Source organism: Aptenodytes patagonicus, chromosome 1 (assembly GCF_965638725.1).
Source record: "Aptenodytes patagonicus chromosome 1, bAptPat1.pri.cur, whole genome shotgun sequence".
Lineage (NCBI taxonomy): Eukaryota > Metazoa > Chordata > Aves > Sphenisciformes > Spheniscidae > Aptenodytes > Aptenodytes patagonicus.
In genome coordinates this window covers 25,486,178-25,507,977 of record NC_134949.1, presented here as the reverse complement: position 1 = coordinate 25,507,977, position 21,800 = coordinate 25,486,178, and the positions used below count along the sequence as shown (strand labels likewise).

Below are 21,800 nucleotides of genomic sequence, written 5' to 3'. Positions count from 1 at the left end.
TTACTGGCCTTTTATTCAGGAAATCTGTCCAACAAAGGCCCAGTGACCTTTCCCCAACACAGTAAATTCTGGGCTCTGTCTGCAGCTTGTGGAAAAAAACAGAAGCAGATGTTAAAACCTGAACAGTGACAATTGTCTAAGAGTCATTCTAGCCTTGGTTTCTCTTACTTTGCTGCAACATCTAGGGGCTGGTGGAAAAAGACATTCCTACCAGCTACTCCATATCCCACATTCTCCTGGACAATGCTATAATGCAGGAAGGTAGTAATGCAGAGGACAGCACAGAGCTAGTCATAATTGCCCTAAACAGCTCCTGCAGGGGAGAGAGATTGAAAGGCTTACTTTCCCAAATTACAAGCATTTGGGTTTTCTTAACAGTTGCCTACACTCCCAGAGCAGCTCACTTATCACCACAAACTGAGGTGATTTATTTTATTTTCAAAACCACTTTGTGTTTTGACAAATGAGAAGTGTCTTTTTTTTTTTTTTTTTTTTGAGAGCATGGTATGACCTCTTGGCATCACAGCAAAAAGGGGAGGAGAGGCCCCTAAACCTCCCTCATTGTCTGCAATACTGGTTCTCTACCTGTCTAGCTTTCTCTGTTTTATCTTTTGTAGAGACACAGCATGTGCAATTCTCATCTCACTCACTTTAATTCACTTCAGAGTTTCCAGTACCGTGACTGAGAGGAGCACCTAGGTGAAGCTCCATGCCCAAAACAACTTTCAATCATATAGTAAGTAGGGCAACAGAAACATTAGAATAGTTAGAACTGTCACCGGTTTGAGACTAACATAGTGGGCCTGTCCAAAAGAAGGTAGCGTGAAGGAAGATATTACTGTAGATACAATAAGCCAAGAATGAGTTGTTATTAGGGGAATGCGAAGGATGACAAACAAGCTTGCTGTCACTGGCAGAACAGGACAGCCCAGCTGCTCAGCTTGAATATCAGCCCAGCTGAAACACCCTAACAGGTTTGAGGGGAGAGAGGAAGGCACATGGAATAAGATGGGGCATGCAGAAAAGTATGTTCCAGTGTTTAGAGCACTAGTCTGACCAGACTGGGGTATGCACTCATTTCTCCGCTCTGCCACAGCCTCCACATGCAACTTTGGGGAAAGGTACTTAGTCTTCCGTCATAGAAAGGGAAGGAGAAAGAATGCAGAAAACAGTAATTCACAATAAGCGTTGCAGGTGTAATGGACTGCAAAATATTCAGATAACGCACTAAAGAAGGAAGCAACACCAGGGAGATGCCACTCTCATACCTACCTCTCCTGGAGTTCTTTCATAGCTGGTGTTAAGTAGCTGGCTGTTACCAAATTCACTTTGTTGTCAATACATTTCTTCGCAACCAAAGGATGTGCTGAATAAGGCAGCAAACTACAAACAAAGGAGAATTATGCAACATCAAAATCCAGCCAGTTACTTATGCTGTCACTGGAAAGACACTCACAAATGGTTTTTGTATGCCTACAAAAGAGCTCAAGTAAATGCAACAGTCATACCTGCCTTGCCCTGAGCAGTTTCATACCTACGTAAGTGAAATGCTACCCTATCAGAAGAGCATTGTTGTATGCACTCAGAACAGGGCACAGGACAATAGGGGAGTCGTTCTTTAGACAGCATGTTTTGTCACACTTCTCTGTAAAAAACAAACCACTGACCTCTTTTCAAGGCCATCTTCTAAACAGGCATGCTGCAGGTTTAGAAGATGCAAAACTGTAAAACCATCCTTGAGAGAGCTTGCATTACAATGATCTTACTGAAGTACTTTGGGAAAAGCATGCTCTACATGGAAAGGAAACAACACTCATGACATCCACGGCAAAAGGGACAAAATGGCAAGGACTATGAAGTCATTTCCTCCCCTGTTTCAATAACTGGAAAGAGGTCTTTCTTAATGGGATATTCAGGAGAAACGACCAAGATGTCAGAATTTTGCCTCAGCTTGCAAATTTGATCCCAGGAACACATATGCTGGTGGACGCAACTGGCCCCTCACACTAAGGCGGCTGTCCACGTAATTGGTGAATGCTTCTAAAGAGATGCTGCAGTCAAAGCCCCTTTGAAAGTCCTGATGCCCCACTACATGAGAAGGCAGTGGCCAGTTACAACTATTTACACACACAATATGACCCCAGATCTTGGGCATTAAAAAAAAAAAAGTTACCATGTTGATTTAGGTCAGTGAACTAGGAGAAAGAAGCAGCGTGACTTAGGGTTAAGCCTATCATGTTTTACACAGAATTCTGACCTGATCACAAGGTCATGTTTCTTCACCAAAGAGGACAGCTTTTCCTCGTGCTTAATGACATCGATATGAACTGAAGTAACATTGCTGTATTTTTTCACCAGTTGTTCAAGTTGTTCCTTCATGACAGATGCTGTTTTAAAAGTAAAACACATCAACTGTTACCTAAAAATGAAGGTAAGTCCAAAGCACTCCCATGTATAATTGTGCTTTACACACACTTACTTCTTCCCAAAGAGAAACAGTTGCATGGATGTTTTCCTTCACTAACAGTTGAACAGAAATCAGGCATAAAGCACCTTACTTCCCCTAAAATAGTCAATTTTATTATCAATTGCCAGTGTCGGGCCACAGCAGCTATAACTCAAGAACAAGAATCTACAAAGAATACTTACTCTCAGAAGTAAAGTACAACTCACTGCTAAATTGTGTAACAAGAACAGACTTATAACCAATTAGCAACTCTGTGGGTGTACTTAAAATTAACAGAAGTTTTAACTGCAGTTTTCCTATCAGCAGACTGGGTCAACACAAATTATTTATGCAAAACTAGAAGTCATCTTCCTTCTTTTCCACTCTATGAAAAAGTAGGTCTAGAACATGAGATAAAGGACTGTTAAATCTGTCTTTGTGCAGCAGGACACCCCAGAACCCACTGGCTCACTTGCATCATGTGCACGTGTCCTGCCGGCATGGTTTTCTACAGCAGCACTGTCTACATTTGCCAGATAACCGAGCATCTACATGGTGAGAAAACAAATAAACTAAACAGAAAGAAGCACACATTCACACCTAAGTGTTTTTTAGAGAGAGGGAAAAAAGTCTGCTGAATGAATGCATCTCTTATGCAGAAATCTGTCACAAAAGTGCCATTAACTAGTTACAAAAACCCAACACTTTTATTATAGGCTAGGCAGGGTTGTGATCCACCCCAAAAGCATACTCCCATGTCTTTAACTCTGACCCCTCATAAAAACCTGTGGCAAGGTATATTCTAGGTTTTAAACACTCTTTGCTAGGTGTCCAAACGTACTGAAAAAGACATTACAAAGTCTTCAAAGAACAAGTGACCAAACCACTGATGCAAGGATAAAAGCAGATTCTTTTGGAATCCTTAGATTATCCTGTTACCTTGGATCTAGAAGCAGATCAATTAAAGAAAGTGTTTGAGGGTAAAGAATATAAATAACAGTCACACAAGAGGAGCACTTGGATGCGTACATTCAGGCTGAAGAAAAGTTTTAGAGAAAGATCACAAGAAAGCAGCAAGAGCTGTAGTAAACACTTCTATTCATATAGGAGAAGGCGGCTCATCTGAAGTAGAACAATAATCCTACCATGCAAGGCCTAAGAAATATAAAATAAAGACCACCAGCAGAAAAATATAACAGCTCTACTATGCCCAGTCAAAAGTACCACTAGCCCATTCAGGCAGACCAGGTTTTGGGGGTTTTTTTGAGATTTTTTTTTTTTTGAGATACTGGAGTATTAGTGCAAAAACTAATGTTGGTAGGGAATCAAAAGGATCAGACAAATGAAAAACTTTAACAAGGAGAGAAAGAGAACCAAAGTTAGAGTAACAAGTAGGAACTCAATGACATCCCACATACAGCACTATGAAACCAAGCAGCAATTTTTCTTTTCCTTATTTATTTGGTGGACAATCACACAATAGACTTGATCTTCGTGCTTTGATTTGGGGGGGACATCACGCCTTGGGTTTACCAACCCTTACTTAAATGAGTCATCCAGTGGTCTGCTTGGCAGAACAAGGTGTAGGAGAAAACTAGAATGCCAGAAACTCACATCATGGTCCTAGACGTATTAAATACTATTGGCATTCATAATCTCATCCTTGCAGGTTTACAACCTCATGTGAAACAGAATAATTAAATAGCATTGAAACAGGCAGAGGTTTTGTTCTTGCTCTGACTTTCACACGGAAATACAGAAAAGGCATGCCTGGTGCTTCCCAATTCAGTGAAATACTGTGTTGCACTGACTCTTGAGGGAAGATTGCAATGGAATAATTGTATGCCCAATGTGTTTTAAAAGTAAACTGGTTTTGGATTAGCATCATCCTGCTGAAAAACAATCATTTTCAATTAGTGCAACAATTTATCTTGAGGCCTAAAGTATTTTAGGTCACTATGCAGTACATATTTTCTCCCGGTTTTAAAAATGGTCACTTCTCTAACCTGGCCAAATAAATGCAGAGGTGAAGTATTCAATCAGTTTTTGATGGTAGTAGCTATTTCTGCAAAAGCACATACTACTTCACTGAAAAGCAAGAAGCTGACTAGAAGTCCAGGAGGGCAAAAAGTCCAAAGAGGAAAATTTGTTTTTCTTTTTCAGGCTGTGCTTGGTTTAAGTGAAACAGGAAAACCTTAACTGGTTTTAAGGTCTTGATGAACATGCAGGTTCAACAGCGCTAACAGATTTAGTAAACAAACACATGCCCAGAAAAGCTTACCCCATCCCTCATTCCTCGTAGCCATAAATCTGGTTAAAAAAGAAATCTTTCAAAACTCTGCTTCAGTACATTTTAACAGAATTCCCATTTATAGCCAAGAGCAGCTTAATAGCTTAAAACAAAAACAATTCACATCATTCACCATTTTATCTTTGTTATGTTAAAAAACATTGAGCTTTTGCTTAGGCCAAATATGACTAAAAGGCCCCAGCTTCAATCTGACTGGTTTCAATATTTACCTATGGCTTAGTCCTACCAATCCTGTATATGCTGATATTATCACTAAAAGGGAGAAATCCAGTCTCTGCCTGCCTCCACTTATTCCTTCCTATTATCTTGCTCCTACTGCCATCAGCACTTACCATTATAAGGAAAGCAGAACTGAAAAAGAGATCCAGGTTAAAGCAACCAGTATTTGCCACATATGACTGAAAGTGAATTGTTTTCCTGTCCCGGCTCACCATGCTGCCAGCACAAGGACAGCAATGGGAACACAGCCAGGAGAAAGGAGTGGGCAATGAAGGCAGCAGGTGGGGCACAGGCTTACGGGGAATTAAAAGCATCTGTGCCTCTAACTTTGGGCCTTATTTCCTTATGGCCTTTCCAAAGTCAATGGGAAATAAACATGGCCAGAGGGTGATTCTCCGTACCCTACTAATCAACTTGTGCTGAGAGAAAAGAGCTAGGCAAAATCGTCTACAAATTCAAACAAAAAAAAAAGTTGATTACATGAAGGTCTCCCTATTAACATTTTCGTCATTCAGATTTAAAGTGGTGTAGCCTAACAGTAGGGAACCAAATATGGCACTGCAGTGTGCATTTTATGCTTTCTTCATCTACCTTGCCTGCTGTCAAATATTAGACAAGTAACATCTTTGTGTCTCTTTCCTTCTGAGCTTTTTTTTGTGTGTGCTGTAGAAACTGCATGTTTTTAAGCTACCCAGATAAGAAGCACCTCCTGTGTTTGCACAGTGCTTGGCAAAACAGATCTTGCAGTTCACCTGGTTTCCCTTACTGCTACTGTATTGCAGGGACTAGATGCAGCCTCCGTACCGATGAGGAGATGGACACTGCACATTGCTGTAGTCATTCCCTGTTCACCGCATCAGGCAGTGCTAATAACAAGGGTGCAGCTTCCTTGGAGTTCCCCTCTTCTTCCTAGTAAATCTTCTCCCAGGGGTTAAAAAGTCCTATGGTTATCATGACAAAGGGTAGCAAAAGCAGGCAGGTATGAAAGTAGTATGAGGGGAAAAAAACAAACCAAAGCAACAACAACAAAAGTCAACAGCAATACAATGGTAAGTTTTAAAGGAAACCGCCTCCCAGCAAAGTATCTTGCAGGCAACGCAGCCTGGGTTTTAAATCTGAAATCACAGAATCAGGGTAAAGTCAACATCGAGGGTACAGAAAGGTGTTTTTGAGATGCCCAGCCTGAAATACGCTACAGATAAAACCAAAACAAAGGAATAAACAAGCAGGCATGTGGGGCTGATGGGAAGGTCAGGGTCTAAAGGTTTACCACCATGGTACTCGTTACAACAACGGCAGAGGCTTCATTCATACAGGTGTCTATAAAAACAATTTCATCTTCTTGTTGTGTGAGGCTGAAAACACAGCCAAGCACCAACAAAAGTGACTGACTAGCTACAAAACCAATCCCAAGCCCAAAGCAGGTTAGAAGGAAAAATACTTCTAATTTCCCTATAGGTTACACATGCAAACAGTAAACTTTGCATGTGACTATGTCATTTTCAAATTATATAAACTTAAAATGCTCAGAAAGCTACAAAATGCTTTTCTGCTGTGCATAATAGCAAAGACTTTCTTTGTCTGTTCTGAGAACCAGATCAATTTATTACTATGAGAAAGGTTCTGCCATGCTAGCAGGTTTAAATAAGACGTAATTTTTCAATGAAAAACAAGCAAAGTCTTACATACCAACTGTGATGTCAACGTTGGAATCTCTAGTGAGATATTCAAGTACAGGGCCAGAAACATAGCCAGAGCCGAGCAACAAAACCCTCTTCTTATTACCCATCTTCAGTGACTGAGCGTATTCCCTAGGAGGTGTTGCAGGCAAAATTAAAAACCACACAGAAGAAGGAAACTGTAAGCTGCTAAAGCTAACAGAATAAGTATGTTTTAGTAAGTCTACAAACCAAGAGCTCTATTCAGACCAAGAGTCAAGTTCCTGGCTATCTAATCCAAGACTCGGCAATCGCTGTCTAGTACTGCTTCCATTCTTCTGCTGCAAAACTCCTAGTTTCTTTCCTCTAATACAAACATGATTAAATCCATCAACATCTCCACTGCTTCTCCAACTGCTACTCGCTGTTCAACAATTTTTTCCTCAGTTGTCCTTATCTTTTTCCCAATGGCCAAATTACTGTAACCTGATCATTTGAGGACCGCCAAGCTGTCTATGTCATGTTGGGCTGTCAGAAAGGGATTCCAGGCTCTGCCTTGCTCCCTTTACATCATGCGTAACTGTTAAAGTACACAAAACCACACTGGTGAAAGCATATTTTAGGTAAGTTATATTAGGTTCATATTAGTCCATCATAGGAACATGATAGTCAATAAAAGTCAAATAAAAGTTAATGCTCAAATAAGAAATCCTGTTTGCAGACAAGAACACAGATTTGAAAACCATCACAGAGTGTTTCAACCAAGCTTCTACTACTCTCCTAAATAAATTTAAGAAGTAGCTCTCCCGTTGACTTTCAACATAAAATGTATTCACATCAGATTTTGCATTTCTTTTTGCCAACCAGAATAACATAGTTCAGCAGTTGTTTAAATATGCCCTCATAAATGTATAAATTACAGTAGGAAAACACATTTTGGTTGTTTATAATTATTTTTCCTTTTAGCTTAAATTTGCATTAAGTTGTAAAATTAGGATTGTAACACTGTTTGTCTAAAGTATCATCACTATGCAGATAAAAACTACTTACCAAATAAAAAAAAAATTCTTAAAGCACTTTTTATTGTTGAAGAAAAGGAAGCTGTTCATCACCCTATTGTTTAACCTAATTAATGGAGACTGAGGTTTAGCTTTTCTTATCCCGTATCCTGAAAACAAATTTCAATAAATAGGTAGGACCTTCGAAGATACAGACTTATGGGAAACTTCATAAGCGTATAAGCAAGTTTCTTGATTTCCCTTTTATCTACTGAGAGTTTACACAGGCATATACTGCATTGCGGATTATGCCACAGAAAGAATCCTGACCTCTAGCTGACAAGCTCATGTCCACTTTGCTTAAAGCTATTGTCCTTAGAAGAGGACTAACCACATGTCTACTAAATAATGTTTGGTTCAGACCTTTTTAGGGCTCCACATGGCATCCATAAGTCAATTTTCGGTTGTTTTTTTTCAGTTCAAAAATGGCCATAATAATGAAGGATGGTGTTGCAGCCTGCCAGAGCAATACCTAATAGCATGACAACAAGAGTGGTATTGCATGACCTAAAGCGTGGCATGAAGTACCTGAGTACATTTGGGGGAACAAGGCCTCAAGCAATAGCGTTGAAAGACTATCCTGAATGAAGAGAGTTAAATCAATACCAAATACATCTATATCATCTGTCTGAAGCACATTCCAGCCTACTAACTGTGTCTGAGTATTTGTAAAGCTTGAATTACTCTTGAAAATTCCAGATGTTCCATCCTCCCTTCCTCCACTTTCAGGCTTAATTAAAATTTTTTAAAAAGTCATTCTTTTCAATTCATTAAATCTGAATGGGATGTACCAACGTATCACCTCTCTGATCTATCTAAATTATTACTATAGATTACTGTACATTTTGATCTTCATACAAGTTTTACAGATTTTTTTTTAAAGTTAAATCATGATTTAATCCATTCACAGAAAGCCTCCTAAGCCCATCATATCCTTTCGTATGACAAACCCAAGGACCTTCCTCCTACTACTATCAATTCTAACAGAACATATTCTTCCACAGCTACACCCTCATGGGCAAGGGAAGAGAAAGAATTCCTCCCCTTACTTACAGGGAGCAACAGTGGTATGCAGGAGCTTGGAGCAACAGTGTTGACGAAGGGGAGACTTCCTATATGAAAGAAAGCTAGATTTTGCAATCAAACTTATCATATTTATTACAAACTTTTCCAGTGTCTAGAATGAGGTCACACTTGGATCAAACATAGCATGTCTGCTCTGGGACAGGCACAAACATGAGCTGTCAAATGACCCATCGAGAGTGGGAACAGAATCTATATGGTCCCAGAAAAGAACATTTCAGATTATGCCTATTCTCTACATACAAGTTTAAACAATTCAGTTATGTTAATCTACGAACAAATAACAGTAATACTTAGAGGTCCACATTGTTAATGGGGTATGCCATTGCAGCTGCGGATGAGGAACCAGTAGCAGGTATGAAGCAAGTGAAGGTGAAAAGATGGAGATAAGTTCAGTAAATCAAACTGCTTCTGCATTCTGATGACCCCCAAGACAGTTCAGCTCATACAGCCTGGCTATCCTATAGTCTGAAATGTACGTGTACATCCAAAAGGTATGAGCAGTTAGTCTAAATAGAGCCCTCAGAAACTAAACTAGACACAGCATAATACTTTGTTAAAGTAATAACACAAGCCATGTAATTACTACAGGCTCTAAACAAGAGCCTATCTCTAGCTAAACCATCACACTTTAAGCAGGAAAATCCCTGCTTTCATTTGCATTATCTCCAAAGTTTGCAAAGTGAAGCAGGGTATTGTTAGCAGGTCATGCTTTTCTGACAGCTAAGTGACCAACACCAATGAACATCACATGCAACACACAAGTCAGTAGAAGTTATCAAAAATCTACCCGCAAAAACCCCCTTGGGAATGAAGTCTCCAGATTCTCAGGGTAGTTCGCACAAGACCATGCAAGCGATTACAGAGAAAGCAAAAAAACCCAGACCATCGTGCTGTGTGAGGAATAAGAAAATTTGTTACTGAGACAGCCTCTTGAGGTGGTCTACCAAACAGCACACAACAAAAATCACTGCGAGCTGAAGTCTTTGAGAGGCAAACAGCATGTTACCTTGGGTGGAAAATGCACCTATAGTTCATCATGCACAAGTTCATAACCAGAAGTCCCAAAGTTCCAAAGGAAATTGGAGAAGTTTGGCATGCAAAAGTCAACTCACCATGCTTTTAGTGCATAGCACATGCAGTGCTTGTGGTCAGACCAATTTCAACTTTTATATGATGTATAGCGCAGCTGGCACTGACCATGAACATGAAGCCAGAGGTACCCACTTAATGTCAAATTAACATTTTTCACAGGTAAACTATAGGTGTTTGTTAATAATAGGGAGCAAGGAGAAGGGAAGGGATACCCAGGTTATTTACACGTTTGTTAGCTTAATCCACTCAATGCTACTTCTTTCGTGTTACCACTGGCTGATAACTACCGAGACAGGGTACGGATGAAGTGGTAGCTAAAGCTGTAGCTGCAGGAATGTAATGAAAAGTCTGAGAGTCTCACAGAGGCTCCTGAATACATCCAGTCACAGAACAATGCTATACAGCACAGCACTTGAGCCATACTAGAGGAAACTAGATTCAAGGTATATTAGAGAGCCTTTTCCTTTCAGCCATTCCTTTCAAAGGACTGTAATGTTATATCCATTTTAAAAGGGCAAGGAGTAACAGAATAATACTGGCATGTGGCTGTTTTCTGCCTCTGGTAAAACAGTCCTCGTAACATAAGAAAGAGAAAAATGACCACTTTCTCAACTCCAATATAAGTTACTAACAGCACATGTTAATGATTTAGGCAATGTGCATGAAGAAAGGAGGAAATCATCAAGCTAGGAGACATTTAGACACAGTGCAATATAGTATTCCACCAAAACACAAGAATAAATAAATGCAAAAGGGGAGATAGAATGCAGACAAGTTTTTTTTTAAATCCTGAACCAAACAAACTTTAAGAACCTATACATTACCTGCTCTCCCTCAATTTCTGGATATATTCATACTTAGCTGTCAGTGAGCCATTGGATGCAATCACTGCCTAGAAATATATGAAACAAATTTTGAGGGTTGTTTGTACCTGTACATTTTAAAGCAAAGGAAGACAAGCAGAGTGCCAAATTGCAAAACTTACATCTCGAACAATAGATGAGTAATTCTGGCTTTCAAGAGGTTCTGAGCCTTCTGATAACAGCTATGGAGATAAGTTATTTGAAATCAGGTCATTTTATTTCCCATAATTTTTTTCAGAGTAAAATATCAAGATCTTAAGCAACATTTAAATGTACACAACAATACCAGTATCTTGTAGAGCTGAAATTCTCCTGGCCCTGATCAGTGTCATTTGACTTTTATGAAAATACAGGAATTTAGACAGCAGTCTGATTGTGAGCAATTGTTGAGTCCCCCAAGAAAATCAGATTTAGACATCTACTGCAGGGTGCAGGAGCAATGAACTACCTGCCAGAGCCTGTTTCCTGCCTACAGAAAGTGTTCTTGACAAATCCCTAAGGCATCCAAGTCACTAATGTCTCATTCACATGTTGCTTTTTGAAAGTATTCCCTCAAGACTTAGAAAGCTTTTTTTTTTTTTTTTTAAGTACAAAGTCAGTTATGTTCTACAGCAGATTCCTTTTGAATGTATACAGGAGACCAGAAAAGCAACAAACAAGCAGACCAAAGTCCAAGTCTTTTACCTTCTTGTTGGACACATAAGACCTTACCATCTCTTCAATATATGGGAAAAGCATATCGCCAAAGTACTCTGTTGCTTCTATAGGAAGCTGTGCTGGCAGATTGTCAATGGAACACATCAGAATCCCAGAGCCCTCAACACTGAAAGAGAGAACATAGCTCTTCTAAACTACTTCTCCTCAGTACCTGAAAGGTACCACCTTTCAGAAGTGTTTTAAATGCATGATTTTTCAATATAATGTTTCACTGTACAAATTACGGAGGAAAGCAATAAAAATTAAAGGCTCTCCCACCTGTCATGAATAATATGCTGGTCAGCATCATACATACAAAATGGACTGTCAATTGTTGTACACTCCGTCATAAATTCTATAGATCCTCCAGTGTCTGCTGAGATGTCACATATTGCCAGAAGTCTAAAGCAATAGATAATAAAAAAGGGAAAGGAATAGAGCATTACCCAAATTACTAAGGAACATAGGTATAAGAGATCACAAGTGAACAGGAAATAAAAGAAACGTGAGAAGATCTATCAGGCTTGTAGTTTCACTCATCTTAACCAATTTAGAAGTCAACAAAAACAATGACCTCCAGAAACATAATGGAAATCTGGCCCTACTGTAGTCATAAGATTTCCACTCACATCAACAGGATCCGTATTTCATGCGTAACTTCTCAAAGACCAGGAGAATCCACTCATCCATCATTTTTTCTCCGTACTCCATGTACTTCTAACACCTCCCATTCATTATCCATCTACCAATTCCCCTGAGCTGTCACTGAGCAGTCCTGCGCTAGAATAACTTCATCATCCTAAAGGGAAGCCTAAAGAGGTGGCTGCCTCCTTTCAGTTCACAGACGGCTGGCACAGGTGGAGCATTCATTAGCGTAACTCACAACCTCTGGCTCCACTCAAGGTTAACACTTAAATTCTTTATTTGTCAAGTGAGAGAAATAAAGGTGTCAAGAGTGGGCAGAGAAGAGACAAAGACCTGCTTCCTCACCAGGATACACTGCCATATCCTCCCCAAATCCATCCCCGGGCCAGTCTCCCAGAGAACTATTACACAGGGCTATTAGAGAAAGGGTGGCTCCTACCCTCAGTGAAAGGACACTAACACTGGCTTTGCGCCCCATGTTCTATCCTTAAAGCTATTCAGGGTTGTGAAGCATTCCCACTACCTGCTGCAGAAATCAGAGGTGTTAAAGAACAGTTATTGAACTTGTACAAGCCAAATGACAGGGTAGGAAGAACTTAACCAACAAACTCCGCTCAGGCATAGAAACTTCTAGCAATAATGGTGCAGTAGGTACATTTCCCAGATGTCACACTGTTTGTATTGGATTCTGCACAAGGATCAATGGCAGAACTACCTTTGCAGAAAGACAGCCAATACCTGTCAATCAATTGTACTGTGATGTTTTCAAAAACTCCAAACTGTGAAAACAAGACTGCAAAGCACAGAAGAACGGAAGCAGAATCAATGGGGCATTTTGCAACATGCAAGAGGAACAATGTAAGAAACAGAATCATTTGGTAGATACTGCGGTGAAACTGCCTAACATTATGACTTAATCATTATGGTGCCACAGAATTGTTTCAAGTGAGCTGAGGTGTCTTACTTGTGTGGTAACTCAGGACAGCCCTCCGTTGCACCAGCAGCAGATCTAACTGGCACCAGCAGCTTCTGAGCATCCTGTCGACTTAACAAGCGAGGAGTATGTTGTTCCCAGTATATGCCATTAATTAAACAAGTTGTGTAGGGTGCAATCTGCAAAGGAAGTTACAGATGCCTGATGTTCTCATCTAGTACTTGTTGAAAGCGCCTGGTCTAGTGTTTTAAATGAATGCTCTCTCAATCGATGGATATGCAAAGGTGTAGTAACTACCAACACTCTGTAGAAAACCTTTCATAAAAGAACAGAAGAGATGCTCACATCGGTGCTAAAGCGAGAAGTGTAAAGTTCTGGATGTTTATCATAGTCTACTGGATCATATTGTCCATCACGTTTCCTTACAAGATGATGGTGACGACTTAACACTGTCCCATAGACTTTTCTGAGGTCTGAGGTTAAAAAAAAAAAAAATTAGCTGTTATACTTGGACAAAAAGGATTCCAGTGTTTTCAATCACTTCATTGTCACAGCATACCTCCAGATCTGGAAACTTCCTTTAACTCATGTGGTTCCACAAACTCACATGGGAGGGCATTGAACATTTCTTGAGCACCCTGTAAACCATGAATTAGGATTCAGAATGAGCAGAGAATATAAAGGTAGTGTAACACTGCTCATTTGGTGTGTGAAAACAAATATAAAGATGCCACGCACAACTCGACAGTCCTGCCAGAGAACATCTTCAGAGATGTACAAACTGTTTCACACATACCCCCGCTTATCCAAAACAAAGCTGCCTGGGCTCTATGTACAAGGAATTTACATCACTCTCCATTACTGCAGTACACCTGACCCACAGTCCAACGTCTGGTTTAGATTTCTAATGGCAGAGCTGGGAGGCCTCAACTCAGCCACAATAGATGGTTTTGCTGCCACTCTGAGCAGCAGTTTCTCTTTAGGGAAGACCCCTGAAGCCACTCCCTCACCAACCAGGCTGTTCTAAAGGCAAAGAACTTCAAGATGACTTTCCCAACGAGCTGTGATCATAGAACACAGGCCTTTCAGACACGCCATCCTTTTGTGCAGAAAGCACATTTACATAGGCAGTGATTTCACTTTATAACTGGCGCCTAGTTAACTGATCTTTGTTGCCAAAACTAGCAGTAAGCCTTTTCCCTATGTCGTAGAAAATAGCTCCAAAGTCCAGCACTTGTAAGCCAAGTCAATGCTATAAAAACAGATGCAAAAACTCAGCAAATACTAGAAAAAATAATTCTTTCCCCCACACTTTAATGGGGTGATTCAACAAATCTTGTGAGCCCAGAGTCAACAGAGGGGAGAGAGGGAGACAAAAATCATGCAGACAGGAAAGGAGAGAGGAACAGTAAGACTTAATCCATTTTTCGTGGTAAGAAGTTAGCGTGGTCAGCCTTATCAGGCATGATCTCATCTTAAAGGCATTAGTTTAGGGTACTTAAAAATTCTTACTGGCAAAGGAAAACCTGAAGTCCAAGCAAACAAAATGAACCCATCAACCCATTTAACCTGATATGTATCAAATGCCAAGAAGTTCTATTAAAAATAATATAGCATTTTATGTAGACAGAATTTATAAGACAGAATTCTTACCTTAGAAACATTACCAGTGCCTGTAAACACAAATGTTAAGGGCCCAACTGACTTTGGCATCAATCCCAGTGAAATTTCATACCCAGCATCCCGTACTGCCTGCACAGCCTGACTGCTATTCCTGTAGTTATGTGCCATCCCAATGTGCTGAAATCAAAGGCACAGAACCATCAGGATATTTTCCATAGTCAAATACAGATAATTAGCAGATGCTTGAATGTCATTTTGCTAAAGAAAAATACATACACATCTACTCTTACCATGAAGGGAGTGTGATGTCCCAGGGCTAAAAATCGTAATCCCAATCCATGTAGAATGTTGATCATTCCTGTTGTTAAAAAAAAAAAGAAAAATCAGACCATCAGTGTTAATTATGAATATGCACAGTTAGAAACTGCAGAGACTGACTGAAGTCTAAAATCATCCTGGATATTTTTGCCCGCGTTTTAATACTAATACTTTACTTCTAAAGAAAGTCTACATAAAACCAGGGAAGGAGAAATTCGATAGCAGGCCATGACCTTAAACCTGCTCTCGGCCCACATTATGCATTTCAGCACTATTTAATACTTGGATATCCTTTTATGAGATGCATCCACATCACCAGATTCCAAAGAAGAAGATAATAAAGAGAGTCTCCTGAAGAAACAGAGTTGAAGTTCAGTAGAAAGGAATGAGAACCATGCCTCACAAAAATCAGTGTAAATGGATAACAGAGCGACAAACAGATGTTGTTTAAACTTGCAGGACTGACATCAGCCATTTCTTTCAAAAGCCTATTCAGTTGATCTCTTGATATTTAGTCTGCCTCAGATTAGTTGAATAGACAAACGGAACTTCAAGACAACATAAAATAGTAGATTTGCTAGGAATCCACGAGACTATTTGACATGTAGTCTCATCAAAAGCAGGGAGCACAAAATAGAATGGATAAAAGCTCTTAAAAGCAAGAGTTAAAAATGCAGTTAAAAACGCATTGCAAGCCTCAACTTGTCTACTTTCAGGAAATGTAGACAACCAGAAGTATTACAAGATGTTACTTGTTGCAAGCCTGCCTTTACGTTATGCACTATACCTGCTACACCAGCCCACTTTCCAAAGGCCACAACTCGCATTCCTTTATGATCAACCATTTTTTCATAGTCAAACAGTCGAATTTCCTGAAAATACATAGCAAACTGAGTATTAAAATTTTCAGTGAATGCAGTCAGTGGCATGTTGCTCTCCTAGGAACTACCTTTTCATATGCCTTTGTCATCCTTCGTGATAGAGGCTGATGGGCATATATGAGGAAGGCAAATAATTCATAACGAGATGCAAGTATAAAAATAAAAACCTAAAGGTTGCATTAGGTTCTTGTTTTAAAGAGTCTATGCGCTGCCCATGCACTCTTGGCACAGAGCTCCCCAACGTGCCACTCCAGCTGCTGCAGACCTATTCACATCCTCTGCCAAGAGGCTGCTCCTTTCTGAGTGAACTGGCTGCCTCCCTCTGTGACGACCAATACGCACTCTAGCTTAATAACTTTCCAACAAGCCTTCATGCTCACACAGCATGAGCCTCTCTTGAGCATACCATGCTCGCAACTCATCTGACTTACGCACATAAACAGAGCAGCACTGCAAGCACGAGGTCCTCTGAGCAAGAAATACTCAGCTCCAGGAAAGGATATGGAAAACAGTCCTCATTAGCTATCTACAAATATGCATGCTGAAAGTAATCATACTATGCAGCAAGCTTTCAATCGCGCTTCATCATTAAGTTCAGTTTCCACCCCATGCTAACAGCCAATTGTCTTCACTATGACAAAATTTACCTGTCTTAGAATCTCATCCAAAAGGGGCATGTTTGCCTCTTGGGCTTTAATAGTGTGAGAGAAGAAGGCATAGTTCTTTTTAGGGATTAATTTGTCCTCTGGAGGTCTCTTCACACCTACTATCAGAGAAGCCTCGGAAATATCTTCTTGAATAATGCCACCTGCTTTGATGTAATCCTATGAAAGAGAAAAATCAAAGGAAATTTTTCTGGTTTTTTTTCATATTCAGATCTCAGCACATAAGCAGCTAGAACAGAGGACAAACAGGTAATTCTACAAAGCAGAAACAAGTTACTGCATGTGATACATTCATAAACCTCTTTATCAAAAGGGCTATCAAATATCAAACTGAATTTCCATGCTAATATCCTATTATACAAGGCCAAAACATAATTATGTGTTACTAAAATCCTTCATCTTAAATTCACAGACTACAAAAAGGATATTTTACAACATTTAAAGTATCTTATAGTATTGCAGTAATGAACAGTCCTTTGTAATGTGTTGAAATACTTGGAAATAAGTTTAGAGAAATCTGACAAATTAATCTGAAGACTGATGACGTGATTTTATAAAATTGTATAAGACTAAGTCCAAGTTGAAGAGCAACTTCTAAAAGAATGTTTTTCCATATCAAAATTTATTTTTGTTCTCCCTTATCTCAAAAACGTATTAAAATTCCAGCTTTCAGTATCGTAGTTGTGTACCTAATGTGATCTGCGTTGGTGAAAACCAGCACTGTGCCTTAATTAAAAGGTGATATGTGCAAGTGATCACTAATTCCCTACTTATGTTTCAATTTTTATCTGTTGGCTCAGATACCTTACAGCAGAGTATTACTGCTGCTACAAGAACTGTAAAAGCTCTCAGTCCTGAAGCTCACAGCATTAAAGAAAAAAAAAAAAACCTCTCATTTTACATGAGGAATGGGATTGAAGCAGGAATGGGATTCACCAGATTCATCCCTCCTCTTTTTTTTTTAAATATGCTTATTTTTAGAGTGTTGCCTCCATACAAACAGAAGACAAAAACACTAATGTTAAATGAATTCCCAAGTTTCTACTTCAAGAGCACCTAGAACTTCTTCAGAGACAGATGAAAGGGCAAGAAATCAATAAAAACAACTCCAAAAAGCCACCAGTGTGCCAACATTACATTAAAAGGCTAAACAAACTACTCTTTTTTCTCTCCACTAGGACACAATGACTCCTCCTTTAACACAAAATTAATAATAATATGTTTTCTCATGTAAATCCTTTGAATATTATTTTTCCTGTACTATGGTTAATAACTGAACTATGGTTTTGCTTATCTAACTCAAAATGGGACCTTACCTTCTCATGGATGGCTCTCCGGTTTGACGGCTGTACCAAGACCTTGTATCCCATCTGTGTCAATTCCTTAACATGCTTTGGTGCTAGAGGTGCTCTTCTTTCCCATGCATTAACATCTTCTCTCCTGATTGCCAGCACAGACTTTCGATGATGCCAACACTTAGCGTGATGGAATGCACACCTACCATTTGTGTGACTAAAGGCTCGGAGCATGGTAAAGCCTGATGGCAGCAAAGACAAAGTAGTAAAATAATACATGTATATGTATGCTTCAAACATTGTTTGTGCAAAAGTTCTGGTCTCCTTTAACATCTGCTGTAAAACACAAACCAGATACTTTATACTCTAGTAAAACCCTACTTTTGTGAGACATGAATTTACTTTCAGCGTACTTTGTTCCATCTCAGTTTGGTGGGGACAAATTGTTTGTACTACTGTAAAGGAAGGCTTTTAATGTGTTCAATGTACCAAGTTTTTAATTACACGGCTTAAAAAGAATGCTGGAAACTTAAAGATACCAATTAAATTCATTTGCCAGCATAAACATGCGAAGACCAAGCACTTATCAAAGCTTGCATCAAGAACAGTAAGAAGTAACAAACACACAGGAAGAAAGTGGAACACAGGCTATAAAGCAAGCGGTTGATTAAAAGAGAAAGCCCAATATGTAAGACCAATGCTAAGTATTTTTACATAACTAATTCTTACACAAGCCGAAAATGGAAGATAAGGACAAGACCTTAGCTACTGCTTAGCAGTCAGCATATGTATGGCCAGGAGCGACAGGTTTTCTTCCTAATCAAAATTTTATGCAAAGTGGAAAAGCTTCATTAGGACAGATTCCCACTGCAGAGGATTATCCCTTTATTTTCTCTCTCCTCCTCTTCACTCCCAGTGAAGCATGTATGCCACTGCTTAGCCCTGCTGTGAACGGCAAGGGCTCTGCACAGGTCCAGCACCAAATAACTAGGAGCCTAAGGACTTCAGATATTTATGTGATTAAAAGATGTGGATCTCAAAGATAGAGGCTTCAAAGATGGGAACTTGTTTCCACAGCAATTTTAACCTGATAATTACATGAATCTATGTATCCGAATCACTTGGAAAATCCTGTTTGTCCTCATGCCTCAATGTTGTAAAATCTCTATAGGCCTAAAGCCTTAAGAGATCCTATTTAACTCCAGGCTTGGAGTTTTCCAGGCAGAAAAACTAGCACACGAAGGAAGGCATGAACAGAAGCACACAGTCCTCTACTTTAGCTCCAAGTGTGGTCTTCCTACCATCGCTAGATTTGTCCAGCAGCAGAAGTTACTGTACAGAAGTTGGAGTTATTTTATGACACTGCTCTTCAGCATGCTAAGAGGATCCTCAAAGAGCATGTCGGTACCTCTCAAAAATAGAGGAAGTCTTGTCACACAATGTCACTGCTACTGCACACTAAAATATAACGATAAGAGCAGTTCATACCAATGCGCTGTACCTCATACCCAAGCCTGCAGCGAAGCAAATTTCCCTCACACAGAGGAGTCCTACAAGAAGAAAAATGCCGCTTTCAAGAGGGAGTGAGCTGCCCTGCACTTACAGCATGTGAGGGGGAATCAGGGCAGTAAGCAAACACTCCATGTGACCTCTGGCAGGCCAGAAGTTCATACGCATGCCTCCCTGTGTATGCTCAGGCTTAGCCACAGAGATACTGATATCCTGTTATAAAGGTGAAAGTAACTTTAGAATTCAAAGCCTGCAGACCTGATGAATCCTCTCCGGCCTCCTCAGCACCCCAGCTGAGCGAGGGAGCCAAATGGCATCGGTTCTTCGTCACCTATGCTGTGGGGGCTGTTCCACACAACTTTGAGTTTCACTGAGACTAAAATAGCGCTGAGCAATATAGCAAAGGCAAAAAAAAATAACTGCAATGCATTTAATTACAGCACACAATTTGAGTATGATCCTATTTCTAGAGTGAGTTGAATACACTTATACGGGCAACCTGTGCCTCCACTTACTACTTGAGACCCAGCTAAACTAAAGCGCCCGGCGCTGCCAGCATGTTTCGCCCCCCTGACCCTGCGGCTCACAGGGCCCCTCCAGCCTCCCGCGAGGAAGGACGACGCGCAGAAGGAAAAAAAAAATCCCCGTTAAGAGAGGCAGGGAGGCGCAGGGAGGCGCGGGCAGGCGGGCAGCCGGGCGGGCAGGCGGGCAGGGGGAGAAGCGCTGTGAGCGGGCGGCACCGGCCGCGGGAGGCCGGGGCGGAGCGGCCGCCTTGCCGGCAGCGCTGCCCGCGCGGAGGGCACCAGGCCGCGCTCGCTGCCAGGGGCAGCGCCGGGCTCCGCCGCCGGCCGCGGGGGCCGCCGGGTGCCCCAGCGGGACGGCGGGCAGCGCCGTACCTACCTCAGGGCGAGCGGGGCAGCGGGGGAGGCACGGCCGCTCGGCCCAGCTCCCTCCTCCGGCCAACGTCCAGCGCACCGCCGACGCCCAGGGCGGCAGCCAACCGCGAGCCGCGCTCCGGGTACACCCTTCGCTGCCCGCCAATGGGGAGGGGCCCCGGCCGCGGCGTCACGGCGGACGCCGGCACGCCCCCTCGACGCCCCCGGTTCCTGGAAGGCCCAGCCCCCCCGTCACATCCCCCCCGGCGCCTGAGGGGCGCCCGGCGGCGGCCCGGGCAGGCGGGAGCGGGCAGCGCCGCGGCCTGCGGAGCCCGCTGCGCCGCGGGGAGCCCCGCGGGCCCCACGCGACGCCTTGCAGGCTCCGCGCACCGGCACAACGATCCCCCCGAGGCGGGTACAACGGCCTCCGCCAGCGCCCCGCACCGGAGCTTCCCCTCGCCGTGCCCGGGGCGAGGCCGAGCACAGGCCGCACCTGACCCGTCACAGCCGCGTCCTCTCCACGGTCTCCTGTTCGGACCGTTTTCCTGTAACACATCGGCTCAAATTACTTGTGTACGTTCAGTCACGTTGTTCCTTTCAAGTGACTTTAACGTGGTACGGGACACGGTAAAAGTTACTTCACCTGGCAAATAAAAATGATACACGTGTCATTTGATACGGATATCAATATCCATGTGGATATGGATATGATACGTAGGAAATTATCCTACGTATGCTGTTGCCAACTTTCAGCTGGAACTTAGGCCTTGAATTGGGTCCTTTATGACGGGCCTCAACTGCTAAGCTGGCTTATCACCAATAACAATGGGATGCTGTAGCTATAAATCATGAAAATTATGTCTAAGAAACCAAAGCAAAGCCAGAGTCACGTACTGGGTTTGCGGGGTGAAGAAGAGCTTTCCTTTTGGAGAAAGGCAGGCTGTGCACTGTGGAAAGTACACCCCGGTGACTCTCCACGGGGCAGATGCAGTTGCTGTTACCAGCCTCTGTTAGCAGATGTGAGGACGTTGCTACAGAGTGCGAGAACATGAGGCAACGTGCCTGCCCTCAGCAGAGCAACAAGGACTAAAAGGTCTGAGGGGAATTCCTCCACGTCCCACTGTGCCGCAGTGAGATCCTGCTGTGATGAGGGAGAAGTTGGAGCTGTGGCGCAGCCTGCTCCAGCTGTACCAGCCACTACCACTTGACCTCTTCTTAAGAGAGAGTTAAATTTTGATGGTACTGCCACTACATGGCTTTAGAGGTACCTTTCCACAGATTACTTTCTCCTTATAGTTTTCTCACTTTTCTTTAAAACATGCCCTTTTTTCATAATATGAAAACCCCGAGCTTTTCCCTCCCCTCCTGCCTCCTCTTCTGGAGGCAGCATTCGACTGACGATGAGTACCTGTGACTTCAGTTCCCTGGTTTAGAGCCAAATATTTTCCTAACTCAGGGCAGGACGTGAGAGCTGGAAAACAGCATCAAGGCTTGACCTGCACTTCAGGTTTGCTACTGTAACACAAATTATACGGGGAGGTGAGCGGTAGGGAATAAGACCCAGAATGAATCAGCAGAGATTCTGGCCTCAGCAGAATGGACAGAATCAGTGGGGTTTAGAGGTAC

General features: G+C 41.7%; 1 protein-coding gene across 4 annotated transcripts in view; it reads right to left on the bottom strand.

Moving 5' to 3' along the window:
* Positions 1–20,692, bottom strand: part of AASS (aminoadipate-semialdehyde synthase) — a 32,883-nt gene extending 12,191 nt beyond the window's left edge. Inside the window, exons 1-16 of one of the 4 annotated variants that reach the window (XM_076330063.1) lie at positions 20,668–20,692; positions 17,812–18,032; positions 16,478–16,654; positions 15,737–15,821; positions 14,922–14,989; positions 14,662–14,808; positions 13,568–13,646; positions 13,354–13,481; positions 13,039–13,187; positions 11,709–11,831; positions 11,445–11,556; positions 10,856–10,915; positions 10,695–10,762; positions 6,666–6,787; positions 2,258–2,387; positions 1,273–1,383 (exon numbers count right to left, since the gene is read on the bottom strand). In XM_076330063.1, coding sequence (XP_076186178.1) covers positions 1,273–1,383; positions 2,258–2,387; positions 6,666–6,787; positions 10,695–10,762; positions 10,856–10,915; positions 11,445–11,556; positions 11,709–11,831; positions 13,039–13,187; positions 13,354–13,481; positions 13,568–13,646; positions 14,662–14,808; positions 14,922–14,989; positions 15,737–15,821; positions 16,478–16,654; positions 17,812–18,024 — 1,772 coding nt within the window. In that variant the 5' untranslated portion in view covers positions 18,025–18,032; positions 20,668–20,692. Of the gene's footprint in view, positions 1–1,272; positions 1,384–2,257; positions 2,388–6,665; positions 6,788–10,694; positions 10,763–10,855; positions 10,916–11,444; positions 11,557–11,708; positions 11,832–13,038; positions 13,188–13,353; positions 13,482–13,567; positions 13,647–14,661; positions 14,809–14,921; positions 14,990–15,736; positions 15,822–16,477; positions 16,655–17,811; positions 18,033–19,557; positions 20,005–20,199; positions 20,268–20,667 lie in introns of those variants that run through there. The other 3 variants (XM_076330037.1, XM_076330047.1, XM_076330056.1) reach the window with 3 other exon arrangements.
* Between the last annotated feature and the right edge of the window lie 1,108 nt (positions 20,693–21,800).